A 24,190-nucleotide genomic window follows, 5' to 3' on the forward strand; every position below is an offset into this window, starting at 1 on the left:
TCTAGATAATGGGATAGGGAGAAAATGTACATGTCTGTGTGATTCTGTAGAGTGCCAGAGAGAGTCAGAGTATGCCCACGTTTGTAGGTAAATCTTTCCCTAACAGGTAGAATTAACCTCAGAACATTTCATAAACAAGGAATGATCTATATGCTAATTGGGATGTTTCAATCTTAGATTTGGGGAATAGTTAAATCAAAACTGAGCACAAAAAATTTCTGAACCACTATAATGTCATGTTCCTCAGTGGAAAAAGTTCCTCAGAAGGAAAAGCAAAGCAAAACAAAACAAAACAACGAAGAACACTAAACGCCTCCCCCCTCCCCCCAAGGTAAAGGGGAAGCCACACTTGTGATTGTATATTCTCCATCCCTGCTCCCAAGACCACATTTTCAAGATGCAAGTGAAGCAGTCAGAGATAAATTTGAACACACCGTTACCTTTGGCAGGATCCACAGCTAACTAAATTAGGACAGGTAAGACGGGACACAGCAGGGTAGGAAACTGCAAACTCAAATTTAGGTTTTTGAATTTTATGGTCTCCTCCCTTCTGCTTCATAGTTTTAGAAATCAGTCAATTTGCTAAACATTTCTTTTCGAACCAAAGCATATTTTTCAGCCTTCAACTTGACGAAAAATGGTATCTGTAATTAAGAGGAAACTAGAGTCCAAGTGGTAGTATACTACTCTTGATAGTAATTATTTACTTCACACTGCAATGGTTTTTGCCATGAAAGGGAGGTGGCCCTTGTCAGAAGACTTGAAACAAGGTGACTGTGGAGCTTCTGTGTCAGCATTTTTTCTAAGTGGTTCTACACAACACCAGCCTCAGATGAGGCTTCGTGAAAGAAGGGGTTCCAAGTCAGGTAGGTTTGAGGAACGCTGCAAACCATGGCCTCCCCAGGGATACTCGTAACCCATGAATATATTAAAGGTTCTGAGAATTCTGCCCTTCAAGAGTATATTTAACTGCTGAACCCAGCATTTCCCAATTATAATACAAGGAATCCTTTTTAAAGACAAATTAATATACATTCAACAGAACACTGGCCTGTGAAACTCATGTTGGAGAACACTAATCCACTCATCATTTGTATCCATCTTAGAGTATGGAGACTACAGAGCATCTACAGTGGATCCTGAATAATAAGTAAAAGCAGTCCCTCCTCTTGGGCAAAATCTTATGAGGAAATACATGTGCGTTGCACAAGAACATGAGAAAAAGAAAAGCTTGTTGCATAATTTCATGAGTTCACACAAGAGTCAACAACAATAGAGCACACTGGTCAAGTGGAGAGGACTTTCCTTCTGTGATGGGTCCATGAGTTAACCTGGAAACCAGAAGACAAAAACCTCAAAGCAGAAATGTTATTGAAGTGCTGTTTAGAAATATTACAGTCCTTTTTACATAAAAATGTAATTTCTAAGGAGAACAGGTCATAAATCTCTACCTTGGGTTTTAACAACTCAAATCATCCTTAAAACAGAGCAAGTGAGTGGCAAGGACATCATGTATCAAGGAAAGAGCTTTATGTTGCGTAACTCAGCAGAATCTAAGCAGCAGAGAGAAAATTTTAACATGTATATATTAATTTATAAATTCAAAGTTAATTAAAATAATTATGGCATAGGAACACTGTTTTTCTTTCTCTTAAATTCATAAAGTAATAGAAAAATTGGCTCACAGACTCACTACTGGATGAGATCTCATCTTATTTCTTTCTATTCCCCATGCTGCAATCCTCAACCAAAGAATCTATTTACAGTTTTAGTCACCACCACAGGGGGCCAGAGATAAAGTTCCCCTGGAGAGTTAGACCAACAGAAAACACATTATTGGTGAAGGCAGCTATTTGCAGACATCTCCCACCTTTAAGGACATTTTATAACTGTAGTTAATGGAAAGTGGTCGTTTCAGAAAGACTCAAAGCAGAAAGGAAAGGGCTTTACTGAAATCATACCAAGTTTACCTTGGCATGTCCTTGGGATTGATAAGTTTCTAAAAAAGGCATTATCTAAACTCAACACCAGAAAAGCAAACAATATGATTAAAAAATGGACAGAGGACCCAAACATTTTCCCAAATGTACGCAGATGGTCAACAGGCAAGTGAAAAATGCTCAACGTCACTCGTCGTCAGGGAAATACAAATAAAAACCACAATGAGATATTACCTTACACCTTGTCAGAATGGTCAGAATCAAAGACAAAAAATAACAAGTGTTGGTGAGGATCTGGAGAAAAAGGAACCCTCATGCATTGCTGGTAGGAATGTAAATTGGTACAGCCACTGTGGAAAACTGTGGAGATTCCTCACAAAATTAAAAATAGAAATACCATATGATCCAATAATTCTGCTACTGGTTATTCACCCAAAGAAAATGAGAACACTAATCAAAATGATATTTGCACCCCTATGTTTACTGCAGTATTACACAAATAAGGAAGATATGAGATATCTATCATAGAATATCACACAGCCATAAAAACAAATGAGACCTTGCCATTTGCAACAACACGGATGAACCTAGAGAGTATTATGTGAAGTGAAATAAGTCAGACAGACAAATACCATATGATTTCACTCATATGTGGAACCTAATAAAGAAAACAAATGGTGCGCCTGGGTGGCTCAGTTGGTTAAGCTTTCGACTTTGGCTCAGGTCATGATCTTACTGTTTGTGGGTTTGAGCCTCACGTTGGGCTCTGTGCTGACAGCTCAGAGCCTAGAGCCTGCTTTGGATTTTGTGTATCCCTCTCTCTCTCTGCCCCTCCTCTGCTCACACTCTATCATTCTCTCTCAAAAATAAACATTAAAAATATTAAAAAAAAAAAAACAAAAAAAATGAATAAACAAAAAGCAGAGTCAGACCTATAAATACACAGAACAAACTCGAACTGATGGTGGCCAGAGGGTAGGGGGGTTGAGAGGGATGGGCATTTGCATAAAGGGGTGTAGGAGAAACAGGCTTCCAGTTATGGAATGAAAAAGTCATGGAAATACAAGGGACAGCATAGATAATACAGTCAATGATATTGTAATAGTGTGGTTTGGTGACCTATGATAGCTACACTTGTGGTGAGCATAGCACAATGTAGACAGTTGTTGAATCACTATGTTGTACCTGAAATTGATGTAACACTGCATGTCAACTATACTCAAATAAAAAAAAAATTAAAATTATTTAAGGCATAGTGTGAAGAAATATTATTTTCCACTGAATTTAGAAACACAGGAGCATGAATAAGAATTTTTCAGCTTTTATCCAGCGGGGTCCAGGTAGAGACATGCTGTCAGACATCAAACTGTCATCACTGGAACAACAGAATCAGACATCAGGTTTTTCCATAGTAGATAACATAATTCTTACAACCATTCAATGCTCTTTGGTCAACTGTTCTGATTACTAATTTCTCATATAGCTTGATACTAGAAAGGGAGTACCCTAGATAGTAGATATGAGAATTCAATAAAATGATACATTCTGTTGTGAAATTCACCAATTGACATTGTGGCTTATATATGGTTTTGTGTCTGATTCTGGTCAGCAAAAGCCATTTCTTGATTGTCTGATCAACTCCAGGTTTACTTCTAAAAGAGTTTCTAGATCTATAAGTTCAGAATTAGACTCCAACATACTGTCAACAAGCTTTCCTTGGTGATGTTTATTTCATTCAGAGTTTTAAAAAAGTTACTATCTATTTTGTTAAAAAGTCTGTATCATATTGAGGTGATCTCTTCTTCCTCAGAATATTTGAATACCCCAGCCCGGGGTCACCACTATTCTACTTTCTTTCTCTATTAATGCAACTAATCTATTACTTCACAGAAGTGTAATACAGTATTTGTCTTTTTGTGTCTTATTCACTCAGATAATATCTTCAAGGTCATCCACCCTGTAGCATGTATTTCATTCCTTTTTATGGCTGAACAGTATTCCATCGTGTGGATACGTGTATTCTTTATTCATCTGTCCGTGGACATTTGGGTTGTTTCTACCTTAACTACTGTGAAGAATGCTATGAGCATTGGTATGCAATTGTCTTTTCAGGGATCGATTGATTGATTGATTGAAAGTTTATTTATTTGTTTTGAGAGAAAGAGAGAGAGAGAAAAAGCGGGGTAGGGGCAGAGAGAGAGGGGGACAGAGGATCCAAAGTGGGCTCTGTGCTGACAGCAGAGAGCCCGATGTGGGGCTCAGACTCATGAACTGTGAGATCACAACCTAACTGAAGTCAGACGCTCAACTAACTAAGTCACCCAGTTGCCCCCAAAATTTAAATAATAAGAAAAATATTATTTACACATGTGGCCACCATTCCCCTTACTCTTCATTCCTTGGTGTATGCCCCATATTACCGTCTGGAATCACTTTCCTTCTCTCTGAAGGACATTCTCTAACATTTCCTGTAATGCATATTTTTGGATAAGTCTGAAGAAGTCTTTACTTCACTTTGGTTTATTTATTTAAAATTTTTTTAAGTTTATTTATTTTGAGGGAGAGAGAGAGAGAGACAGAGTGAGAATGAGCAGGGGAGGGGCTTAGAGAGAGGGGGACAGAGTATCCAAAGCAAGTTCCATGATGACAGCAAGATCCCGACCCAGGGTTCAAACTCACAAAAGGTAAGATTGTGACCTGAGCTGAAGTCGGATGCTTAACAGACTTAGCCACCAGACGCCCCCGTGTCACTTTGGTTTTTAAAAGATGTATTCGGTGGGTGGTGACTTCTAGGTTGACAGCCTTTGTCTTCTTTCAGTACAAGAAGCTCTCACATCCAACTATCTTCTCACTTGCATTGTTTTCTGACAAGGAATCTGATGCATCCTCATCTTTCTCCTCCATCTTTTTTTTCTTTTTAAAATGCTTATTTATTTTGTGAGAGAGAGCATGAGCAAGCAGGGGAGGGGCAGAGAGAGAGGGAGGGAGAGAACCCCAAGCAGGCTCCGCACTGTCAGCACAGAGCCCGATGTGGGGCTCGATCCCAAAAACTGTGAGATAATGACCTAAGCCGAAATCAAGAGTTGGACATTCAACCGACTGAGCCACCCAGGTGCCCCTCTTTTTTTCCTTTATCGCTGCTTTTAAGCAATTTGATCATGTTGTGCCTTGGTACAGCCTTCTTCATGTTGCTTTGTGTTTGGGGTTTGTTGAGTTTCTTGAGTCTAAGAGTTTGCAGTTTTCATCAAATTTGAAAAAATTTCAGCCATTATCAGCCATTATTTTTTCAAATATTTTAAATTTCCCCCTTCTCTTCTCTCCTACAGGGACTCCACAAGCATGTGTATTGGGCCACTTGACATTGTCTTGCAGGGTCCTAATTTTTTGCTCTTTTTTAAGGTGGTGGCATCTTTTCCCCCCCTTTTCTCATTGTGTCTCATTTCAGGTACTTTTATTGCTGTATCTTCAAGTTTACAAATCTTTCTTCTGCAATATCTACACTGCTGTTAATCTCATCAAGTGAATTAAAAAAAAAAAAAAGACCTTAGAGGCTGTTTTTTATCCCTATCCGTAACATATGCATAACAATTATTTTAATGACTTTGTCTTTTGTTTTTTTGTTTTAATGTTCATTTATTTTTGAGAAAGAGACAGAATGTGAGCAGGGGAGGAACAGAGAGAGAGGGAGACACAGAATCCGAAGCAGGCTCCAAGCTCTGATCTGTTAGCATAGAGCCCGACACGGGGATCGAACTCACGAGCCATGAGATCACAACCTGAGCCAAAGTCGGATGCCCAACTGACTGAGCCACCCAGGTGCCCCTGACCTTGTCTTTTAATTCTATAATCTATGTCAGTCCTGGATCAGTTCGAATGACTGACTTTTCTTCTCATTATAGGTTGTAGTTTCCTGCTGTTTTGTAAGCATGGTAATTTTGGATCCAATGGCACGAATTCTGAATTTTATCTTTTGGGTGCTAGAGAGTTTGCATTCCCATAAATATTTTTGAGCTTTGTTCTGGGGCACAGGTTTCTTGGAAACTGTATGGTTCTTTTGGGTCACGTTTTCAAGATTTGCTGGCTGGGATTAGGGCAGCATTTAGTCAAGGGCTAATTACTCCCTAAGAGCAATGCCAAGATTTCTGTCTGTACTCTCCCTGGTATCCAATGAATCATGAGGTTTTTCCAAAGGTTGGTGGGAGCAGGTACTATTTGCAACCCTTGGTGAGTGCTGGCCATTGTTGCTTCTTACCCTTTGGGGTGGTTGTTTCTCTGACCTTGGGTAGTTGCTTCAGATGCACATGCTGAGCAGCGCCCAGATGAACACCTGCTGTGGACGCTCTGAGGCTATTTGGAGGTCCCCCTATGCAGCATGCTGTTCTCTGGCTCTCTGCTCTGCAAACTCCAGCTGTGTGATGTCTCCCAGCTCAGCTCTCTTGTTTCACTAGCGGAGTCTACTGAGCTCTGCCTTGGCTTCCCCACTCATCCACAGACTAGAAAGTCTCTCAAGGAAGTAAACCAGCTAACTGCAGGGCTCGCTCATTTACTTCTTGTATCTTAGGAATCGCCGTCTTCCCTTGCTTGATGTGAGTGACTGGAAAACCATGGTTTCAAGTTTCTTTAACATTTATCCTTCTTTTGTTCATCTTATAGCTACACTGTATTCTACGGTGCACATACACAATTATTTGTTTGTCTAATCATATATTTATGTAATTTTTTCCCAGTTTTTTGGCTGTTACAACATATAAAACTCTATTTTTGGATATACGTGTGAATATATTGTACAATAAATCTTGAGTTGTGGAATTCGTAGATTAAGTGGTCTGAGCATTTAAATTTTTGATAGCTATTGCCAAACTATTCACTCAAAAGGCCTCCTACCAACAGTGTTTCCTCTAAATTCTTGCAAACACTGGTTGCTATCAACATCTTAAAGTTTGCCAAACTTACAATGGAAAAATATTTCATTATTTTGACCTGAATAACATTGCAATTGTGTATTGTTTCAAGATTTGAAAGAAAACAACTGTAAAATCACCCAAACCTGGGCTTTTGTTATGAGATAATTCATTCCTCCTTTGGGAATATATTGGCATATTTATGTCAATATTTCTTCTGGGGTCAAGCTAGGAAATATTTTTCTTAAATTCACCCATTTCATTAATATTTTGAAGTTTATTTGCTTAATTTTGCACAATGCTTTTATTAATTATTGCAATGTCCTCTGTATGTTTTGAAAACAAGCATTCTACAATTTTAAAAAACCAACTATGTCCCCTGCCTTCCACTCTCCAACTTCCACACTTCTGTCTGCCCCAAGGCCATCATCTGCAGGTAAATAACAGTCCACACCCATGTGTTGCCTCAGATAAGCAACTATATTCATAGTTCATAACTTCCCCCTTCCCCCACCTCCCAAATTCTCTGTCCTTCTCCTTTTTCTAAACTATGTCCTTCCTCCCTCCCCTCCGTTAAAGTAGTAATAAAACATGTATAAAAAAAATACTAAATGACCATCTGGGGTGCCGGGTGGCTTAGTCGGTTGGGCATCCGACTTCAGCTCAGGTCATGATCTCGTGATTCGTGAGTTTGAGCCCCTTGTTGGGCTCTCTGCTGTCAGCCTGGAGCCTGCTTTGGATCCTCTGACCTCCTCCCTCTGCCCTTCCCCAACTTGTGCTCACTCTCTCATTCTCTCTCTCAAAAATCAATAAAATATTAAAAATAATTATTAAAAAAAAGGTACTAAATGCCCATGAAATGCAAGGTAGACCGGCACGTGCTAGGAAAGACTCACATGCAGTAAAATACAAATCCCTGATCTCGGGGAGGTTCCTCCCTAGAAACAGTTACCAAAAATCTCCACTTCCCTTACAAAGGCTTCAGAACCTATCCCTGAAGCCGAAGTCACGTCAGCCATTACACCCATGCCTCCCCACAGGCAGGCAGAGCTCACTGGTGGTGTAGCTAGGGATGGACCTTGTGTGATGTCTTCCTGCAGTCACGGCTAGGTTAAGTTCATCTGAATGCATCTTTTCTTCCCGTGGAGGTCTGTTTCAAGCCCGCCTCACCTTACGGACGTGACAGGAAAAGAGGATGTTCATGTATTTGTCCTTCCGTTTCAGTTCATTTGCGACGGGGACAAAAGTGCCTGAGGTCTGAGGTGTATCTGGCTTCTGAAAGAAAAAGGAAACATGACAAAATGAGTCTGCTTAGCATTTTAGATGAAAAGGGAATCTTTCGGTTGCCTGCTTTGTAACCATGCTCAGTTTCACACACACACTTTTATCTCCCATCCCAGATGGTGAGCAGCTAAAGGGGTGTTACAATAATACCGGAGGGCCTATAAAATTTTTAAAATAAGGGATGGGAGGGAGAATGAAATATTGCTTTGGGAATAATTAATATAAAGGTGGTAATTAAAAATAGCTGCTGACTTATGCAAGGGAATGTTTAAATGTGTAAAAATTAGGTTGTGGAGTGTACCTAATACATATGGCACAGAGACACAGACGACCTTTCTTAAAGCAGGGGAAACATCAAATATTGCGCAGTTAGAAGCAACAAAATCTTTTTGTTTAGTATCTTATCGCTTATAGAAGTTTAGCTTCTGTAGGTGTCTTGTTCTTTCCACAAATTCTTGCAGAAAAATTCTTCCCTTTCTGTAAATCCTTCCTGTAAAGGGAGCAGGAGTCGATTGTACTTTGTTCTCCTGGACGTACCGAAGCAAGATAGTTGCCCTCCCAGGCTCTTTGCAGCCCCAGGTCGGCCCTTTGACCTTTCAACATTTCCATGGCTGCAACCTTTGCCCTGACTTGGGGCAGGTCAGAGGCGGGCATGCTCTTGATGAGCTGGGATGCTCTCCATCTGTAAGTCAATAAACGAAATATATTAGGATTTACAAACCCAATCCCATTCATTCCCCAAAATAACTGAGCTGCCATTCAGCAGAATTTAAACCAAAGTACTTGCATGCTACTCAATACAACAACACCAACACCAACACCACCAACAAACAAACAAACAAAAATCAAAGGTCTCCAAAATATACACAGAGCTTGTTAGACAAAGATTTGCATAACTTTCTTTGTCATTTGTGTGTTTTGAAAGCAACTAGAACTTCATGATACGTGGGTTCTCCTAACAGTTATAGTTAGAGCACACAGAGTTTGGATTCATCACTCATTCAATCAATAAATGCTTCCTAGGCACTTACTAAACTCCTGATGCTGGGCGGTGGAGGCCCAGCAGTGAACAGTCGGATAAAGGTCCTTTCTGCTAGGTGCTTACATTCTAGAAGCAGGGACAGACAGCAAAGAAACCAACAAGCATGAGTGACATGCTAAGTGCTATGGAGAAACTCAGGCAAGGAAGGAAGGACAGGGGTGCAGTGGAGAGCAGGAACGGGTTTGGGGTGTTATTGATATAGGGAGGTCTGGGGGGGCACCACTGATCAGGATCTGTGAGCAGAGACATTCAGGAAGTGAGGGGGGTACATGGATATTTGAACAAGAGCGTCTTCTCCAGGAAGAGCACAGTAGTGCAAGGGTTCTAAAGTGTGTACCTGCTGAGTGGGTTGGGGGACCAGTGAGGAGCCCTGTGAAGCTGCAGCAGGAAGGGTGTGGGGGAGGGGAGCAGGTGGGGAGGCCAGAGAGGAGCCCAGGGACAGATCCACACAGCCACGGAGGCCATTGTGAGGACTCTGGCCTTTACTCTGAATGAGACTAGAAGCCACTGGAAGGTTCTGAACAAGGAAGGGACATGACCTGACCCCTGCTTTACAGGATCATCCCAACTGCTGTGTGAAAGAAGGCTGGAGTGGGTAGGAGGCTCTTTGTGTAATGCACATGGGAGAGATCAATGGCTGGGATTGCAGAGGGAATGGTAGAGGCAGAGACAGGTGTTGGGCCAAGATGTGTTTTGAAGGACATGCCAAGAGAGATGCCGATGTATTAGATGTGGGAGCAAGAGAATAAGGGAGAATTTAAAGACGACTCTGAGATTGTTGGCCCAAGTAACTAAAAACATAAGTTAATCTATTCCTGATTGAGAAAAACAAGCACAAAGGTTTTATTCTATCAGAGCCATCTGAGCCCTACATGCACTTATGCCGTCTTAAAGCAGGGGAATGGAAGCAAACCCAGAATAACAACATGTCCAACTCCATCTCATCCTCCTCCTTCTCCTGCTCCTTGAAAGAGAGCAGGGGTAGAGGGAGAAAGAATCTTAAGCAGGCTTCATGCTCAGCATGGAGCCTGACATGGGGCTCGATCTCACGCACCATGAAATCATGACCTGAGTCAAAATCAAGAGTCAGACACTTAACCAACTGAGCCACCCAGGTGCCCCCAGAACTTCTTTCTATCAGATGGAGTAATCAGGCTGGTGGTTCTCTGGCTGTGCTTCCTCAGGACATGATGATGAGACGCACCTAACATGGAGAGGCGGTGCTCTCTCCCCTAAGTAGGTACACGAAATATTAGACTGCTTCCATCTAAGACTTGCCCAAGATGTATTCCATTTTCAAGAGGGTGACTTGAGCCTAAAGGTTTGTTTTTCTCTCTTAAATTCCTACTGAAATAACCAAATAAATATAAAAACGAGGAAAAACTCTGTAGCAGCACCAGCAAACGAGAACGATATCAATGAACTGAAAGACATGAAGCATTTCTTAGAGATTCGAGGCAGACGGGCTCGAGCTGCTGGTGAGGTGGCTCAGTGCTGAACTGTGCGGTCCACTTGGTGGGAGGAGAGGAACCCCTTCAGCAGAAATGGCACGGACAGTCCTTGGGCCTGAAGTAGCCAGGGCTGGTGGCCAGGACAGGCGGTGAAGGATCTCACTGTGGGAGATGTGCCAGTTCTCCGCACAAAGAATGGCTGCCCGTGGTGAGATGGGGCCATCTGCTGCAGCAGACAGCGTCAAAGGTAGCAGGATACAAAAACAACAGCCATGGAAGAAGTAAAGGCTCAGCCTAAGAGTGAAATCCTCTTCTCTGCTCTCTGGGGCCAACTGACACTCCAATGGGACAGACTGTCCTAAGGTCATTCCACAAAAGGCTGGCAGAATGACAGGCTGGGAGCAGTTGGTGGTCATAGTCAAGGTCAACTGGTGACGGGCACATCCTATAACACTAAGCGGCTTGCTGAGCAACTGCCCCAATTAGCCCTCAGGTTCCAAATTTTATTCTCAGTGGGGGGACGTCTTTGCTCTATCTGCTGGTCTGTTTTTGGCCTCAGTGCCCAGTCCGTCTGTCCCTTCTTCACTACCCACAGTGGCCCAGGACAAGGCCTATACATGACTGACTCCAGAGGCATGCTGGGCATCTGATAAGTAAACTGTCATCTGTAAACCTATGTAGCCCCCAACAACATGTTTATGGAGGCCATAAAAATTGCCAGTCTCGACAACATGGTAAGGGGGACAAAGCTGAGCATGAGGAAGGCTCCTAGTCTTTCCAGAATGGAAAAGAATTACTGTGAGGAACAGGAGCGAGCTTAACCATGATTAGACAGGCTGCAATTTTAGAAAACAAACAAAACAAACAAAAACTCATGGTCAGAGTGGAATCCTTTAATTTCTCAGTAGTCCACAGATCAAAAAAGTTAAGAATAAATTAAGTAGGATACAGTGACTACATCAGGGGTTGGTAAACCACAGTCTGTGCCAAATTCAGCCTATGGCCTGGTTTTGTGCTGCTCGTGAGCTAAGAATAGTTTTTACATGTTTGACAAAACCAGAGCAAAACAAAGGAAAATATGTGACAGAGACCATATGTAGCCCATAAAGCCTAAAATATTTATTATCTGGCCCTTAACAGAAAAAGTCTGCCTTTGGACAAGATTAACACAACTGGCAGGATTCATTTAGTGTGTGTGCACACGCGCGTGTGTCTGTGTGTGCACAAGGTTAGCAGACACAGCAGATGCGTTATTGTCAAAGTACTCATTAACCTAAGCCCCAAGAAGGCTGGGACTATCTCTTATATCTTTATTTTTTGTCACCATATCCCTGGAACCTAGGCCAGTGACCATGACACAGTTGGCCTGGAGTAAGTATCTGCTAAACGAATAAACTGAATTTTGCAATAATTAATCAATTATAGGCCATATACAAAACCATCAAAATCTAAAAAGAAGACTGTACAGGTCACAGTGCAACACAGTCAAATCAATAATTCTTGGTGGCAATTAAAAATACTACATAGATCTTTCTTGTCATGGACAGGTCTCCCCCCCCCACCCCAATTTTTTTTTTCAGTTTATTGATTTATTTACAGAGAAAGAGAGAGAGGGAAAGACAGTGATTCCCGAACAGGTTCTATGCTGCCAGCATAGGGCCCAACGTAGGGCTCGATCTCATGCACTGAACCTTGACATCATGACCTGAGCTGAAATCAAGAGTCAGACACTTAACCGACTGAGCCACCCAGGTGCCCCTCCAAAAATTTTAAGTAGTCATATAACCTTATTTGTGTAAAAAAAGAGAGGAAAAAAGTCTCAAATGATATGTGATATGCATACACACTCTTAGTATGAACAAACATTTCTACAGTGTTTATTATGTGTCAGTTACTATCTGAAATGCTTCATAGCTCTATTTACTCAATCTTTTCAACAACCTTACAAGCAGGTACTACTATTATGCTACTTTTACCATAATACGGTATGGAAACTGAGGCACAGAGAGATTATCTAGTTTGCCCAAGGTTATACAACCAGGCAGCAACAGAGACTGAACATGGACCCAGGCTTCAGGGTTTGTGTTCTTAACCATTATACCATGCTGTCCCTTACATGGGGGCATGTGTTTGTAAACGCACAGACACAGACATATATAAGGGTGCAAACTAACTGTTAATGAGTGATTATCTCAGGGGAAGGAAATACGATGGAGGGGAGGAGAGGAGGTATGGAGAATTGCAACTTGATATCCTATATATTTCCGTATTATTTCACTTAAAAAAAACCATAGTGAGCATGTATTCACGTACAGCTTAGCTACTTTTTAAATTATGTCAAAAGTGCAGGTTACAGATACCATTCATGAAAAACACTTACCTGTGCATTAAAAAGCCTGCCAAGGTTTACAGTGAACATTGATCGTATTAGATCTGAGAACAGAGGTAATTTTGCTTTCAGTAATTACTGTTTGATTTTTTTCCTTTTTATGAGATATCATTCCTCTTTCTTTTTCTTTTCTTTTTCTTTTTACAAAAGGCAAATAGGATACATATTAAAGCATTTTTTTCCTCTGCATTTTTAAACATTTTTTGATATCTGCCACCAGTTATACAGAGCTAATTCTAAAAGAAGATGAAATCTGATTTAGCACAGAATTAGAAATTAGTTCTTTTACATTCAGTAGGCCAATTATTTCATCGTGTTCTTTGGGAAATACCTCAATGCCACATGACCACATTTGAGACTGCTAGCTTAGTGTGTGTGACTGGACGGCTGTATCTAAGCCACAGCTAAATGTACCTGGTGCCCAGTGGCAACAAACAGGCTACGTGGTGAAGGGGAGGGAGCTGTGAGTAACTAACCACACACTCGGATTCAGGGCAGCCTGCCAAAAACGAAGATCAGCTGAAAAGATATTAGATTTTACATGGGTGTTTATTTACTGTGTTAAAAAAAAAAAAAGGTTGCTTTAAAACAACTGCGTTCCCACTTGTACTTTATTTTATTTTTTTTTAATTATTTTTTTTTTTCCAACATTTATTTATTTTTGGGACAGAGAGAGACAGAGCATGAACGGGGGAGGGGCAGAGAGAGAGGGAGACACAGAATCGGAAACAGGCTCCAGGCTCCAAGCCATCAGCCCAGAGCCCGACGCGGGGCTCGAACTCACGGACTGCGAGATCGTGACCTGGCTGAAGTTGGACGCCCAACCGACTGCGCCACCCAGGCGCCCCTCCACTTGTACTTTAAAGTCATCTGGGAAACTTTAGAAAGAACCTCTGTTTACTGTTAAAAACTGAGAACAAACTGAGGGTTGATGGGGGGTGGGAGGGAGGGCAGGGTGGGTGATGGGTATTGAGGAGGGCACCTTTTGGGATGAGCACTGGGTGTTGTATGGAAACCAATTTGACAGTAAATTTCATATATTAAAAAAAAAATAAAATAAAATAAAAAAAAAAGAAAAGAAAAAAAAAAAAGAAAGAACCTCTGTTTGGCATGCCTGGGTGGCTCAGTTGGTTGAGCGTCTGATTCTTGATTTCAACCAAGGTCATGATCCCAGGGTCGTGGGATTGAGCCCTTCGTGAGGCTCTGTGCTGGGTGTGGACCCTGCTGGAGATTCTTTCTCTCTATCCCACTTGCACTCCTCTTTCTTTCCCTCTCTCTCTCAAAGAAAAAAAAAAAAGGACCTCTGTTTGGGTCCCCTCCCTGGTTCTGTTAAACATGACTTTCTGGAGGCAGGATGTGGGCATCGGTAAGTTTCATAAACTCCTTGGTATGTTTCATAACCAGGATAGAGAAGCAAAGGATTAACAGACTTTCTGGTTTGAGTTTTATGTGGTGATTTTAATAAATAGTTATTTCTTGCTCATAAAAGAAAGAGATAGCATGTAACAGCTTAACTATGGCATGATTCAGGGGTTGTGCACACTGCTGTCAGCTGTGTGCTGACACAGGGAAAAATACAAACAGGTTCCGCTATTTTGAGAGGTAAACAGATGCCCTTTGAAAGCAAAACCTTCAGACCTGAAGACATGAGGTAAAAGTCACATGGGCAGATGGCTGGGCCAATACCACGGTCTCAGATTTGTGACTTTATATATTAAGTGTGTTACCATAAATTGAAGCAGCAGGCTCTTACCTATTAAAAATTGCCTGTAAGGCCTCCTCAAAACGGCGAAGAACTTTAGGTGGGGTTGGCCACTTCACATGCTTCCCGTAGTCCTTCATGCTCTTGACGCCGTGGAAGCGTCTGGCAACCTCGTGAATGTAGGACTTCACTTTGTAACGTCGGTAATATCTGATAATCGTCAGAGCTGCCTTGGTTCTCTTGTACCGCATGCGGGCTAGCGTGCCTCGCCACACCTTCACAACGGAGAAAGAAAGAGAAAAGTGTTGCTGGCTGGCTCAGTCAGTAGTACATGACTTTGAAATTGTATACACTCCTCTACTTATGAAGTACCAACGTGGGATCTTGCGTATTGCCAACAAAATCAGGCAGGGACAAAGCACGTCAGTTCCGCCTGCCACCAACAGATGGCGTCAGGAGTCACGTTGGTCATTGGCTTCAGTGGTCTACCTGTTCATGACATCCACCGGGCTGTGTGCTGACTCTGAAGCAGAGTCCTTGAACAGTCATGAAGAGAAGAAAGCCAAAATGCAAATGTCTCTGGACAAATATATTTTTTTATTTAAAAAAAATTTTTTTTAACGTTTATTTATTTTTGAGACAGAGAGAGACAGAGCATGAACAGGGGAGGGGCAGAGAGAGAGGGAGACACAGAATCTGAAACAGGCTCCAGGCTCTGAGCGGTCAGCACAGAGCCTGACGCGGGGCTCGAACTCACGGACCACAAGATCATGACCTGAGCCGAAGTCGGACGCTCAACCAACCAAGCCACCCAGGCGCCCCTCTGGACAAATATTTTAAGGATGCTGAAAGGAAGCAGGATGAGTCAGAACCAAAAGCCATCAACGTCTACAGTTCTCTAATGAAACCTAGCTTTACACAGACTACATCACTGGCCGCTAGTGTCCCCTCACGCTGCATTTACAAACGGACTTCTACACAGCCTGTGCGGCTCCCCTCCCCAGGTGCTGTGTAAATTTAGATGTAATCCCAGGGAAAGGGTAAACCAGATGACCAAGAATCTTTTAACATCTTTTCTGTGCTCAGAAATCAATTACACAATATATAAATGTCTCTGTGCCTGCTTTACCCAAGCATGGTGAAATCAGAGGTTCCTATGCTTTTCCTTCAGGATCCTCTGCCCACATTCCTGTACTTCTCAGTCTCTCAAGTAAAAAGGAATTTGGCATAATCTCTACTTCATTGTTGGCTCTTCCCCTCCACCACCAAAACTTACTCCTTCTACAAGACTTCCAGCATAAACCCCTTTCTCTTTCTTATTTGCTACTACAGTCTCCAAGACCCCAAACTACATGCATCACTTTCTTCAACAAACTGCTCGTACACACTGCCATCACGTTCTGGTTGATAGTTACTGTTGCTAATTAATTAGCCGTTCCAGTTCCTGGGCTGTTGGTATTGACCCCCCACCCCCCACCCCACCCCGTCTCCAGCCTCCCAGGACCAAGATTTTCAACCTCTAGTTCAAAGCCCACAGTATGGGCTCCCAGACTCCCTCAGGTTTCTTTCATTTCCTCTTAAATCCCCACCTGTGCCCACCAATTTCTCAGAAAACCTTGTGTAATGCCTCCTTTATTACAGTCATTTTAGGATTTCTTCATGCCGACTCCTAAACTGGCATATCATACGTGTTTGCGATGTTCTCCTTTTTTCAGCCTGCTGCATGATACGGATAGATTTTTTTTTTTTTTGCAAGCGACATGTGAGGTCACCAAGGGACCCCGAAGAGGAACCAACGAGTCAAGAAAAGCCATGCTATGTAAGGGAAACACGACACATGAGCAGTTTGCGATGGGAACCTAGAGCTCACGTATAAACAGAATATATAAAGACCATGAGGCAGGGAAAACTTGTTTCTGCACGTGGCGTCAGTACAGCAACCCTTTTTAGCCAAAATGGCTCTCTTCCCTGTCGCCAAATCCATCATGCAGATGGCTTTGTTACGCCTCCACCCTAGTGCTAAAATAAAGGTCCCTTCTTTAGCATCTTGAAAAACCAAAAGAATACAATTACAGGGTGGAAGTCTGTGATTCAATTTCTTAAACAAAACACACTTTTCAAAGTTTCATATTGTTGGTTGCTTTTCTCTTTAACAGAAAGGCAATTAAGACTCCCTGGAGCCATACCTGTATAGGAAATCAATTTTTAATTTTTAAGGAGGGTTCACAGAGTTTCTCATTAAAATGTTTTTGGTTTAATTCTTTAGTAATTTGTGGGGGGAAAAGCATTTTATAAGTAAGTGCTTCTTCAGGGGGAGGTTTTAACGTTTAACAACATTTCATCTTTGTTTTTGGCTTCTTTGGGTTTTGCCTAGTTAAAAAAGTCAGATGGTATTTTACAAATCAAATGCTGATTTAAAAAGACAGCAGCTTTTCCTTTCGCCCACCTGATCCCACTGCCCCACCTCACAGTCTCAGTCCACACAACTGTTCTAACTACTGCTTCCAGTAGTAACAAATAATGCACATATACTGTTATTTCTTGGTTGATCCCTTTGGACATTATCCAGATTATAGACATTGGTGATTTGGCTCTCTCACCTCCCTCTTACCTCTCCTTTATCATCCCAATAATAATCACATCAAACATTTACGTCGATAGTATTTACATTACACGTTATACTATTATATAATGCACAAATGATTTACATAAAATATACACTAAATATGTTACATATAGATTCGCTCTATCTCTGCGCTTTACTTTGTCATGTAAATCCGTGCTTGCTTATAGTTAATAACTGACTCATTTTAAAAACCTGCTTTACTTTCTATATACCTACTGCTAATTTTTGACAGTGCTCTAACAGATCCATCAAATGATCAGTGATGACTTTTCTGATTGTCGAGTACATCACCTGTCTTTTTCTTTGATATTCCCTGTATCCTTTATGCCCCTTTGGCCTAGGGCACAGTTCCTATCCCAGAAACTTTTTAAACTACTCTTCCCATATTGGATCCCCGAGGTTTTGTCTTCCTTTTTCTTGGTTTTCCTCCCTCCAATAGCTTCCAAGAAAGGGTGCATGTCCTGTAAATTTCTGTTCTCTTTGATTTCCTTGAGAGTAAAGCAGTTGTCTAAAATGCTGTGTCTTGGAGGGCAAGAGCAGAGGGGCTGAGAACAGGCTCTGGACACAGAATGCCTGTGTTCAAACCCTGGGTACACTTGGGCCGGCTTCTTAACTTCTCTGTGACTTAGTTTTCTTACCTGTGAAACAGAGATGACAATGGTGCTTAGCTTGTACCCGTATGGTGAAGATTGAAGGCGTTAATACACATAAAACCCTTAAAAAACAATGCCTGGTAGATAGCCAGTACTCAATAAGCACGGGTAGTTATGACTATTCTTTGTCATCAGCGGGCTGTGTTACTTTTTTGTATGTGAAGACTTTTTGCCTCAGTCGCGTGTCCGTGCGTCCTGGAAACTCTAATGAATGTGAGCCATTCTTTCTCAGCCTACTAACTGCCCCCAAATAGTGTTGGATTGGGTATTGTTTCATTCTTCCACCTGTAATGTGGACCAGATGTCCATTATTTATATGCTTTATCTAGTCTCCCGGTTGCCCAAGAGGAAGGAAAAGAGAGCTGGGGCTTGAGGTAGCTGCCATAGAGCTCCTTCCTTAAGAGTAAAGAAATGTACCAGGGGCGTCTGGGTGGCACAGTCGGTTGAGCGTCCGACTTTGGCTCAGGTCATGATTTCACTCGTGGGTTCGAGCTCCGCGTCGGGCTCTGTGCTGACAGCTCAGAGCCTGGAGCCTGCTTCCGATTCTGTGTCTCCCTTTCTCTCTGCCGCTCCCCTGCTCACACTCTGGCTCTTTCTCTCAAAACAAACATTAAAAAGAAAAAAAGAAAAAAAAAGAAAAAGAAAAGAAATGCACCAGAAGTTTGCTTCACCGAGTCTGGGGTGTCTTGTAATCTCATAGCTTGATTGAGGACAGCTATTCTTTTTTTCCATGTCTTGTGGAGCTTTCTCTTGATTCAGCCCTAATATTATTTCTAATAGGCGCTTCCCCTATTCCTTGGCCACTTATTGATATATCAGAGGCAAGGAAGGATGGTAAACCTTCTGGACTCTTCTTGCCTGAGGGAGAATGTCTTCTTGATGGAAGAAGGGATCCCTAGACGGCGTGTGGATTATTCCAAGCCTTCCCTCTGGCACACCTATACTCAATGCCAACACCAGCAAAAGCAATGAGACTTTTCAGAATTCCCTCCTTGTAGTTTTCCATGTTCCACTCTTCTCTTTGAAGAATGTATTGATCTTTTTAGTACCTTCGTTCAGTTTGGTCCCACTTTTCTTTTTCTGGGTGGCATTTTTCAGCTAATGATATGAAGTTGGGATCTTTTCTTGGTTTTGGGGTTCACAGCATGTTCTTTGGAAGTTTTACATTTTTGTTAATTTCAGCAAATTTTGGGGAAAGAAATTTTTGTGAGCCTGCGGGTATAGTGCCAACTTTATCAGAAGTCCCTTAGACTTTAGTTTTTTTACTCAGAGAAAAAGTAGCATTGAAAAACTACAGAGGAAAAGGACTACATGAAAAAAATTATTCATGTATTTTTCCTTGTAATCTAAGCATATTTGGTTTAAACAGATATACTCCCATAAGAGTTTGTTAGTCTCTGCAGGGGAGGGATGTTGTTGATTTTCCCACTTCCCTCTTTGTTTAAAGCAGCTTAAGCTGTTGGGTTTTTCGAGAGTCATATAAAGCTTGTGACTGTAGAGGACTTTGCCTCATGATGGAATGTCAGAAAGCAGAGAATTAAATGTTACATTCAATAAGCAAATGTTTAATATTTATTTGCATATGTCTAGAGAGGTTCAACGAAAAAACAAGGGAGCCAAAGGGGCCCTTGTTAAAACGGTATTAACATTAAAGAGGAACTAACTAGATACTATGTGTTTTAGGATATGATGCAAGAGTGGAAGCTGAAAGCTGAAGGAGACACAGTGGGATCTGGGAGGGAAAGTTAATCCGAAGATATAAAGCAGAAGGCAGGCTGACAGGGGAGAGGGCCAGCAAGTCATTTCTTAGGTAGGAAAAAGGACAGAGGCAAACAGAGAGGCTGACTCGGAATAGCCCAGGTACAAAGAGAGACCATCAGAGAACAGTGGATACATCCTTGCTACTGAGAGAATCCAATTCCTCTCCTGTGTACCTTTACCCCCTGTAGTTGACTCTGCCGACACAGTAGCCAGAGTGATCCTTTCAAGACCAAAATCAGATCATGTCACTTCTCTGCTTAAAACTTTGCCACCATTCTGCATTTCCCTGAGTAACAGCCAACCAAAGCCCCCACACTAACCTACAAGGCCCCACGTTCTCTGGTGTGGTTACCTACCCCCCGCCCCCGCCAACTGCAGCCACCCTGGCACCCCCCCTCCCACACAGGCCAGCCACCCTGCCATCTACCCCCAGCTACCCACCCCCCCCCCCACTCCTCCACCAACACCCCTCACACAGGCCAGCACCCTCTTGAGTCCAGGCCTTTCTTTCTTTTTTTTTTTTTTTTTTTTAATGTTTATTTATTTTTGAGAGAGACACAGAGAGAGCAAGTGAGCATGAGTGGGGGAAGGGGCAGAGAGAGAGAGGGAGACACAGGACCCAAAGCAGACTCCAGGCTCCCAGCCGTCAGCACAGAGCCTGACATGGGGCTCGAACTCACGAACCACGAAATCGTGACCTGAGCTGAAGTCAGATGCTTAACCGAGTGAGCCACCCAGGCGCCCCGAGTCCAGGCCTTTCTGCTAATTGCTCCCTCTGCCCAGAATGATCTTCCCCCCAGATATCACCCGGCCAACTTCTTCACTCTCTCTCTCTGCATCCTTGCTCAGTGGTCACTTTCCCAGTGAGCCTGGCCCTGACCATCCATTTAAAATTCAACTTGTCTCCATCTTCCCCTTCTGGCACTCTCTGTTCTTACCATGCTCTATTTTTTCTCCTGCCTCTAACACTTGACCCTCTGCAACACCATGGAACTCACGTATTATTGCACTGTTTACACTCTTCTCCTACTGGAATGTAAGCTCTACCAGGCCAAGAGCTCTTTGTCTTTTTCGCTCACGGATGATACACCACTGCCTAGAATAATGTCAAGGACACAGTAGCCTCTCAATAGTATCTGCTGAATGAATGAATGTTTTCACCTTCATCTTCCAAGCCTCATACTAAATCTTTTATTTTGGCTGTCATGTTTTCCATTTTCAAGAGCTTATCTGTGTTCTCCAAATATTTCTTTTAAAAGCACATTGCTCTTGGTTAACAAAAGCAACATCTCATTTTTCCTCTCTGTGGATATGAATCATGGTTTTACTTTTTACACTGCTCCCTGCATTGTATATTACTTCTAAGTCCCTTATTCTCCCATTTGTCTTGGTCTCAGCCTTTTGTGCTAGAGGCCTTCCTCAAATGTCCAAATGTCTGGGGATCTTTGGCCATCCATTACGGAATGCCACTCAAAAAATCTGTGTATGTGCTTTATGAATGGGAGCTTTAATACATAGAGTAATTAGGTGGGGACCATCTGTGAGGAACTCCAGAATGTCAGTGTCTTAGTGTTTTTCCTCTTTGCTGCCAGAATTCTGAGTAAAGAGGCATGGGGTGGGGGTGGGGGTGGGGCGGTGGGGAATCTTTAGAATCCAGATTTTCACTTAATTTCCTTGGTTTCAATGTGGTGCCCGACTCCTCTCCTCCACTGTGCCTGGTGTTCCCCAGAGCCCAGAGCTTCTCTGGTTCTATTTTTTCAGAGTAAGCTTCTTCTACCAGAATGAGACTGAGGTCGTCACCTGGCTTTGTGAGGTCTGGGAGGAGACCTTTATTTTGCTTTTCATACAGATTGTCAACCAACTTCCTCCTTCAGCTCTCCTCCTTACCCTTACCTCCAGAGGTTCTTGGCCCTTCCCACTCCTGAATTTTCTACAGTCCTGTGGATGGGTAAACTGGCTTACCTGTCTGCCTTCTTCTCTGCAGGCACTTTAGATGTCAGCTTTCTCCACCTGCTTGGGGGACTAATCACACATCCACTTACTTCTAAAATTATGTTGATGTTGTTGCTCTTGTCTGTTGTTGCTACAATGGTTCTATTTGTCCTTGTGGGTTTCTACCATTTTTATCCCTTACTGCTCATTTTTAGGGGTTTTGAGAGGGGTGGATATAAACACAATCTGTCATGTTTAAGCAGATGTTTTTATAACACCATCTTAATTCTACCATGTTTTTCTCTGGTGCATACTTCCTCAGTGGTCAGGCATTTCAAAGCAACATCTGGCTGTCATTAAAGTACAAGATTCATTTTGCAAAATATGTAGGATTCTAGGTTATGCTTTATTAAGAAGTAGGTCAATTATGTATCTTCAGCTTAGTCTCAGAAATAAACACAGGTCAGCTTTCCTTCCCCCCCACCCGGTTCTCTGTGTTTTGTTTTTCTGTTTTTGTTTTCTAGTACTCATGGGGGTTGTGCCCTTTCTGTCCTGTTCTCAAACAGTTCCCCAGTACTCTGAATTGGATATTCTCTTGGTTTCCACAACCAGAACCCTTCAAAATTTCAGTTCCCCAGGCCCTCCATGCCTAGGGACAACTTTTGGGAGAAGCATCTTTCCTATGTTTCTAAACTTAAGTTCCCCAGATAGTTATTCTGGCAGAGTTCTGACAGTTTCTGATTGTTAAAGAGTTGTAGAGAAGAATTTATTTAGGTAACAGGTTGAACTATAAGCAAACTGTAAAATCCACAAAATCTATCCACATACCCCATCAAATTACAGTAGTTCCCCCCACCCTTATCCATGGTTTTGCTTTCTGCGTTTTCAGATACCCACAGTCAACCACAGTGTGGAAGCAGACGGTACTCCAGAGGTATCATCAAAAAGTCAATAGTAGCTTAATGCTGTATCACAAGGTCAATGTCATTCACTTTACTTCATCTCATCACATGGGCATTTTATCACCTCATAATATCATCATAAGAAAAAGGGTAAGTACAGCACAATAAGATATTTTGAAAGACAGAGTCCATATTCATATAACTTTTATAATATAATAATTGCTCTATTATTAGTTATGGTTATTAATATCTTATGTACTTTTTTGTAAATTAACCTTTATCACAGGTATGTACATATGGGGAAAAAAACCACAGTATATATAGGGTGCAGTTCTATCTATGGTTTCAGGTACCCACTGGGGATACTGAAATGTATCCCCTGTGGACAAGGGGGAACTACTGTAGAATATGATGGTTGCATCCTATTGTGGATATTTCATGACTGATTGATTAATGAAGGATTGGCCTCTTCTAGGAGTTATTTTTTTAAAAAGACTCAAAGACAGTAACATCTTCCCAAGTTATTCTTCTTCAACTCAAATATTCTATGAAGGATAAAATGAATAAAGACTTAAAGTACTATTTACGAAGTGCCAGTGCCAATGTTTTTACCAGAATAGCAGGTTAGTATGTAACAAGAAAATAAGACTGAGTGGATAGAATTTGTAGGTTCTTGGCATATATTTAGACACAAAATTCTTTAGTTTTATAGATAAATTAATAGCATCTCGAGGACATAGGGGGAAATTAAGAAGTAATGAAATAACCAAAGCTTTAGTCAATAAACAAATGTAAAACCAGTAAGATAGACAAGAACGAACGAACGAATGAAAGAAACAAAGAAAGAAAGATGTGAGTCTGATCATTATAAGCTGTCCTGATGAACTTAGTAGAGTGTGTGTAGGCTTGTGTATGCCTGGTGGAGTGTAATTTACCATCCCTCAGCTGCTTTATCATCGTCTGGCTAACTTGCAAAGTCAGCTGACTTGTAAACCTTCATTTAGGACTCATACATTTTATACACAGCCTTGTCCAGAATGGATCTGGCTAATGGCGGCCTCATAATTCTTCAGTCTACACAATACTGCCTGCTAATCGCTTCTTTACTATGATGATACCACGATCTGACGGCCTACTTGCAACTGTAGCTTCAAGAAGCAATTGGACCTCTTGGTCAATTAGTGTCAGAAGACCAGCTGAGCATTAACTCTATCAAAGCCCCACATGCAATTATTTTGAAGACAAGGGGCGCCTGGGTGGCGCAGTCGGTTAAGCGTCCGACTTCAGCCAGGTCACGATCTCGCGGTCCGTGAGTTCGAGCCCCGCGTCAGGCTCTGGGCTGATGGCTCGGAGCCTGGAGCCTGTTTCCGATTCTGTGTCTCCCTCTCTCTCTGCCCCTCCCCCGTTCATGCTCTGTCTCTCTCTGTCCCAAAAATAAATAAAAAAAAAAAAAACAAAACAAAACGTTGAAGACAATTAAAAATAAAATTACTCCAGCTAACGGGTTAAATAGTTCCGATGAGCCTTTCAGGATTCAGCCCTGTTCAAATGTAAACACTATGTGGCACTGTGCTGAAGTGACTGCTCTCTCTGGTTTGACTTTGTTT

The 24,190-nt window shown here is 42.0% G+C and overlaps 1 protein-coding gene across 1 annotated transcript in view; it reads right to left on the reverse strand.

Annotated features, from left to right (window-relative positions):
* MYO1D (myosin ID) overlaps positions 1–24,190 on the reverse strand; it is a 357,670-nt gene that overhangs the window by 145,503 nt on the left and 187,977 nt on the right. Inside the window, exons 17-19 of the mRNA XM_042916054.1 lie at positions 14,761–14,984; positions 8,663–8,807; positions 8,012–8,116 (exon numbers count right to left, since the gene is read on the reverse strand). Coding sequence (XP_042771988.1) covers positions 8,012–8,116; positions 8,663–8,807; positions 14,761–14,984 — 474 coding nt within the window. The remainder of the gene's footprint in view (positions 1–8,011; positions 8,117–8,662; positions 8,808–14,760; positions 14,985–24,190) is intronic.

Source organism: Panthera leo, chromosome E1 (genome assembly GCF_018350215.1).
Source record: "Panthera leo isolate Ple1 chromosome E1, P.leo_Ple1_pat1.1, whole genome shotgun sequence".
Classification (NCBI taxonomy): Eukaryota; Metazoa; Chordata; class Mammalia; order Carnivora; family Felidae; genus Panthera; species Panthera leo.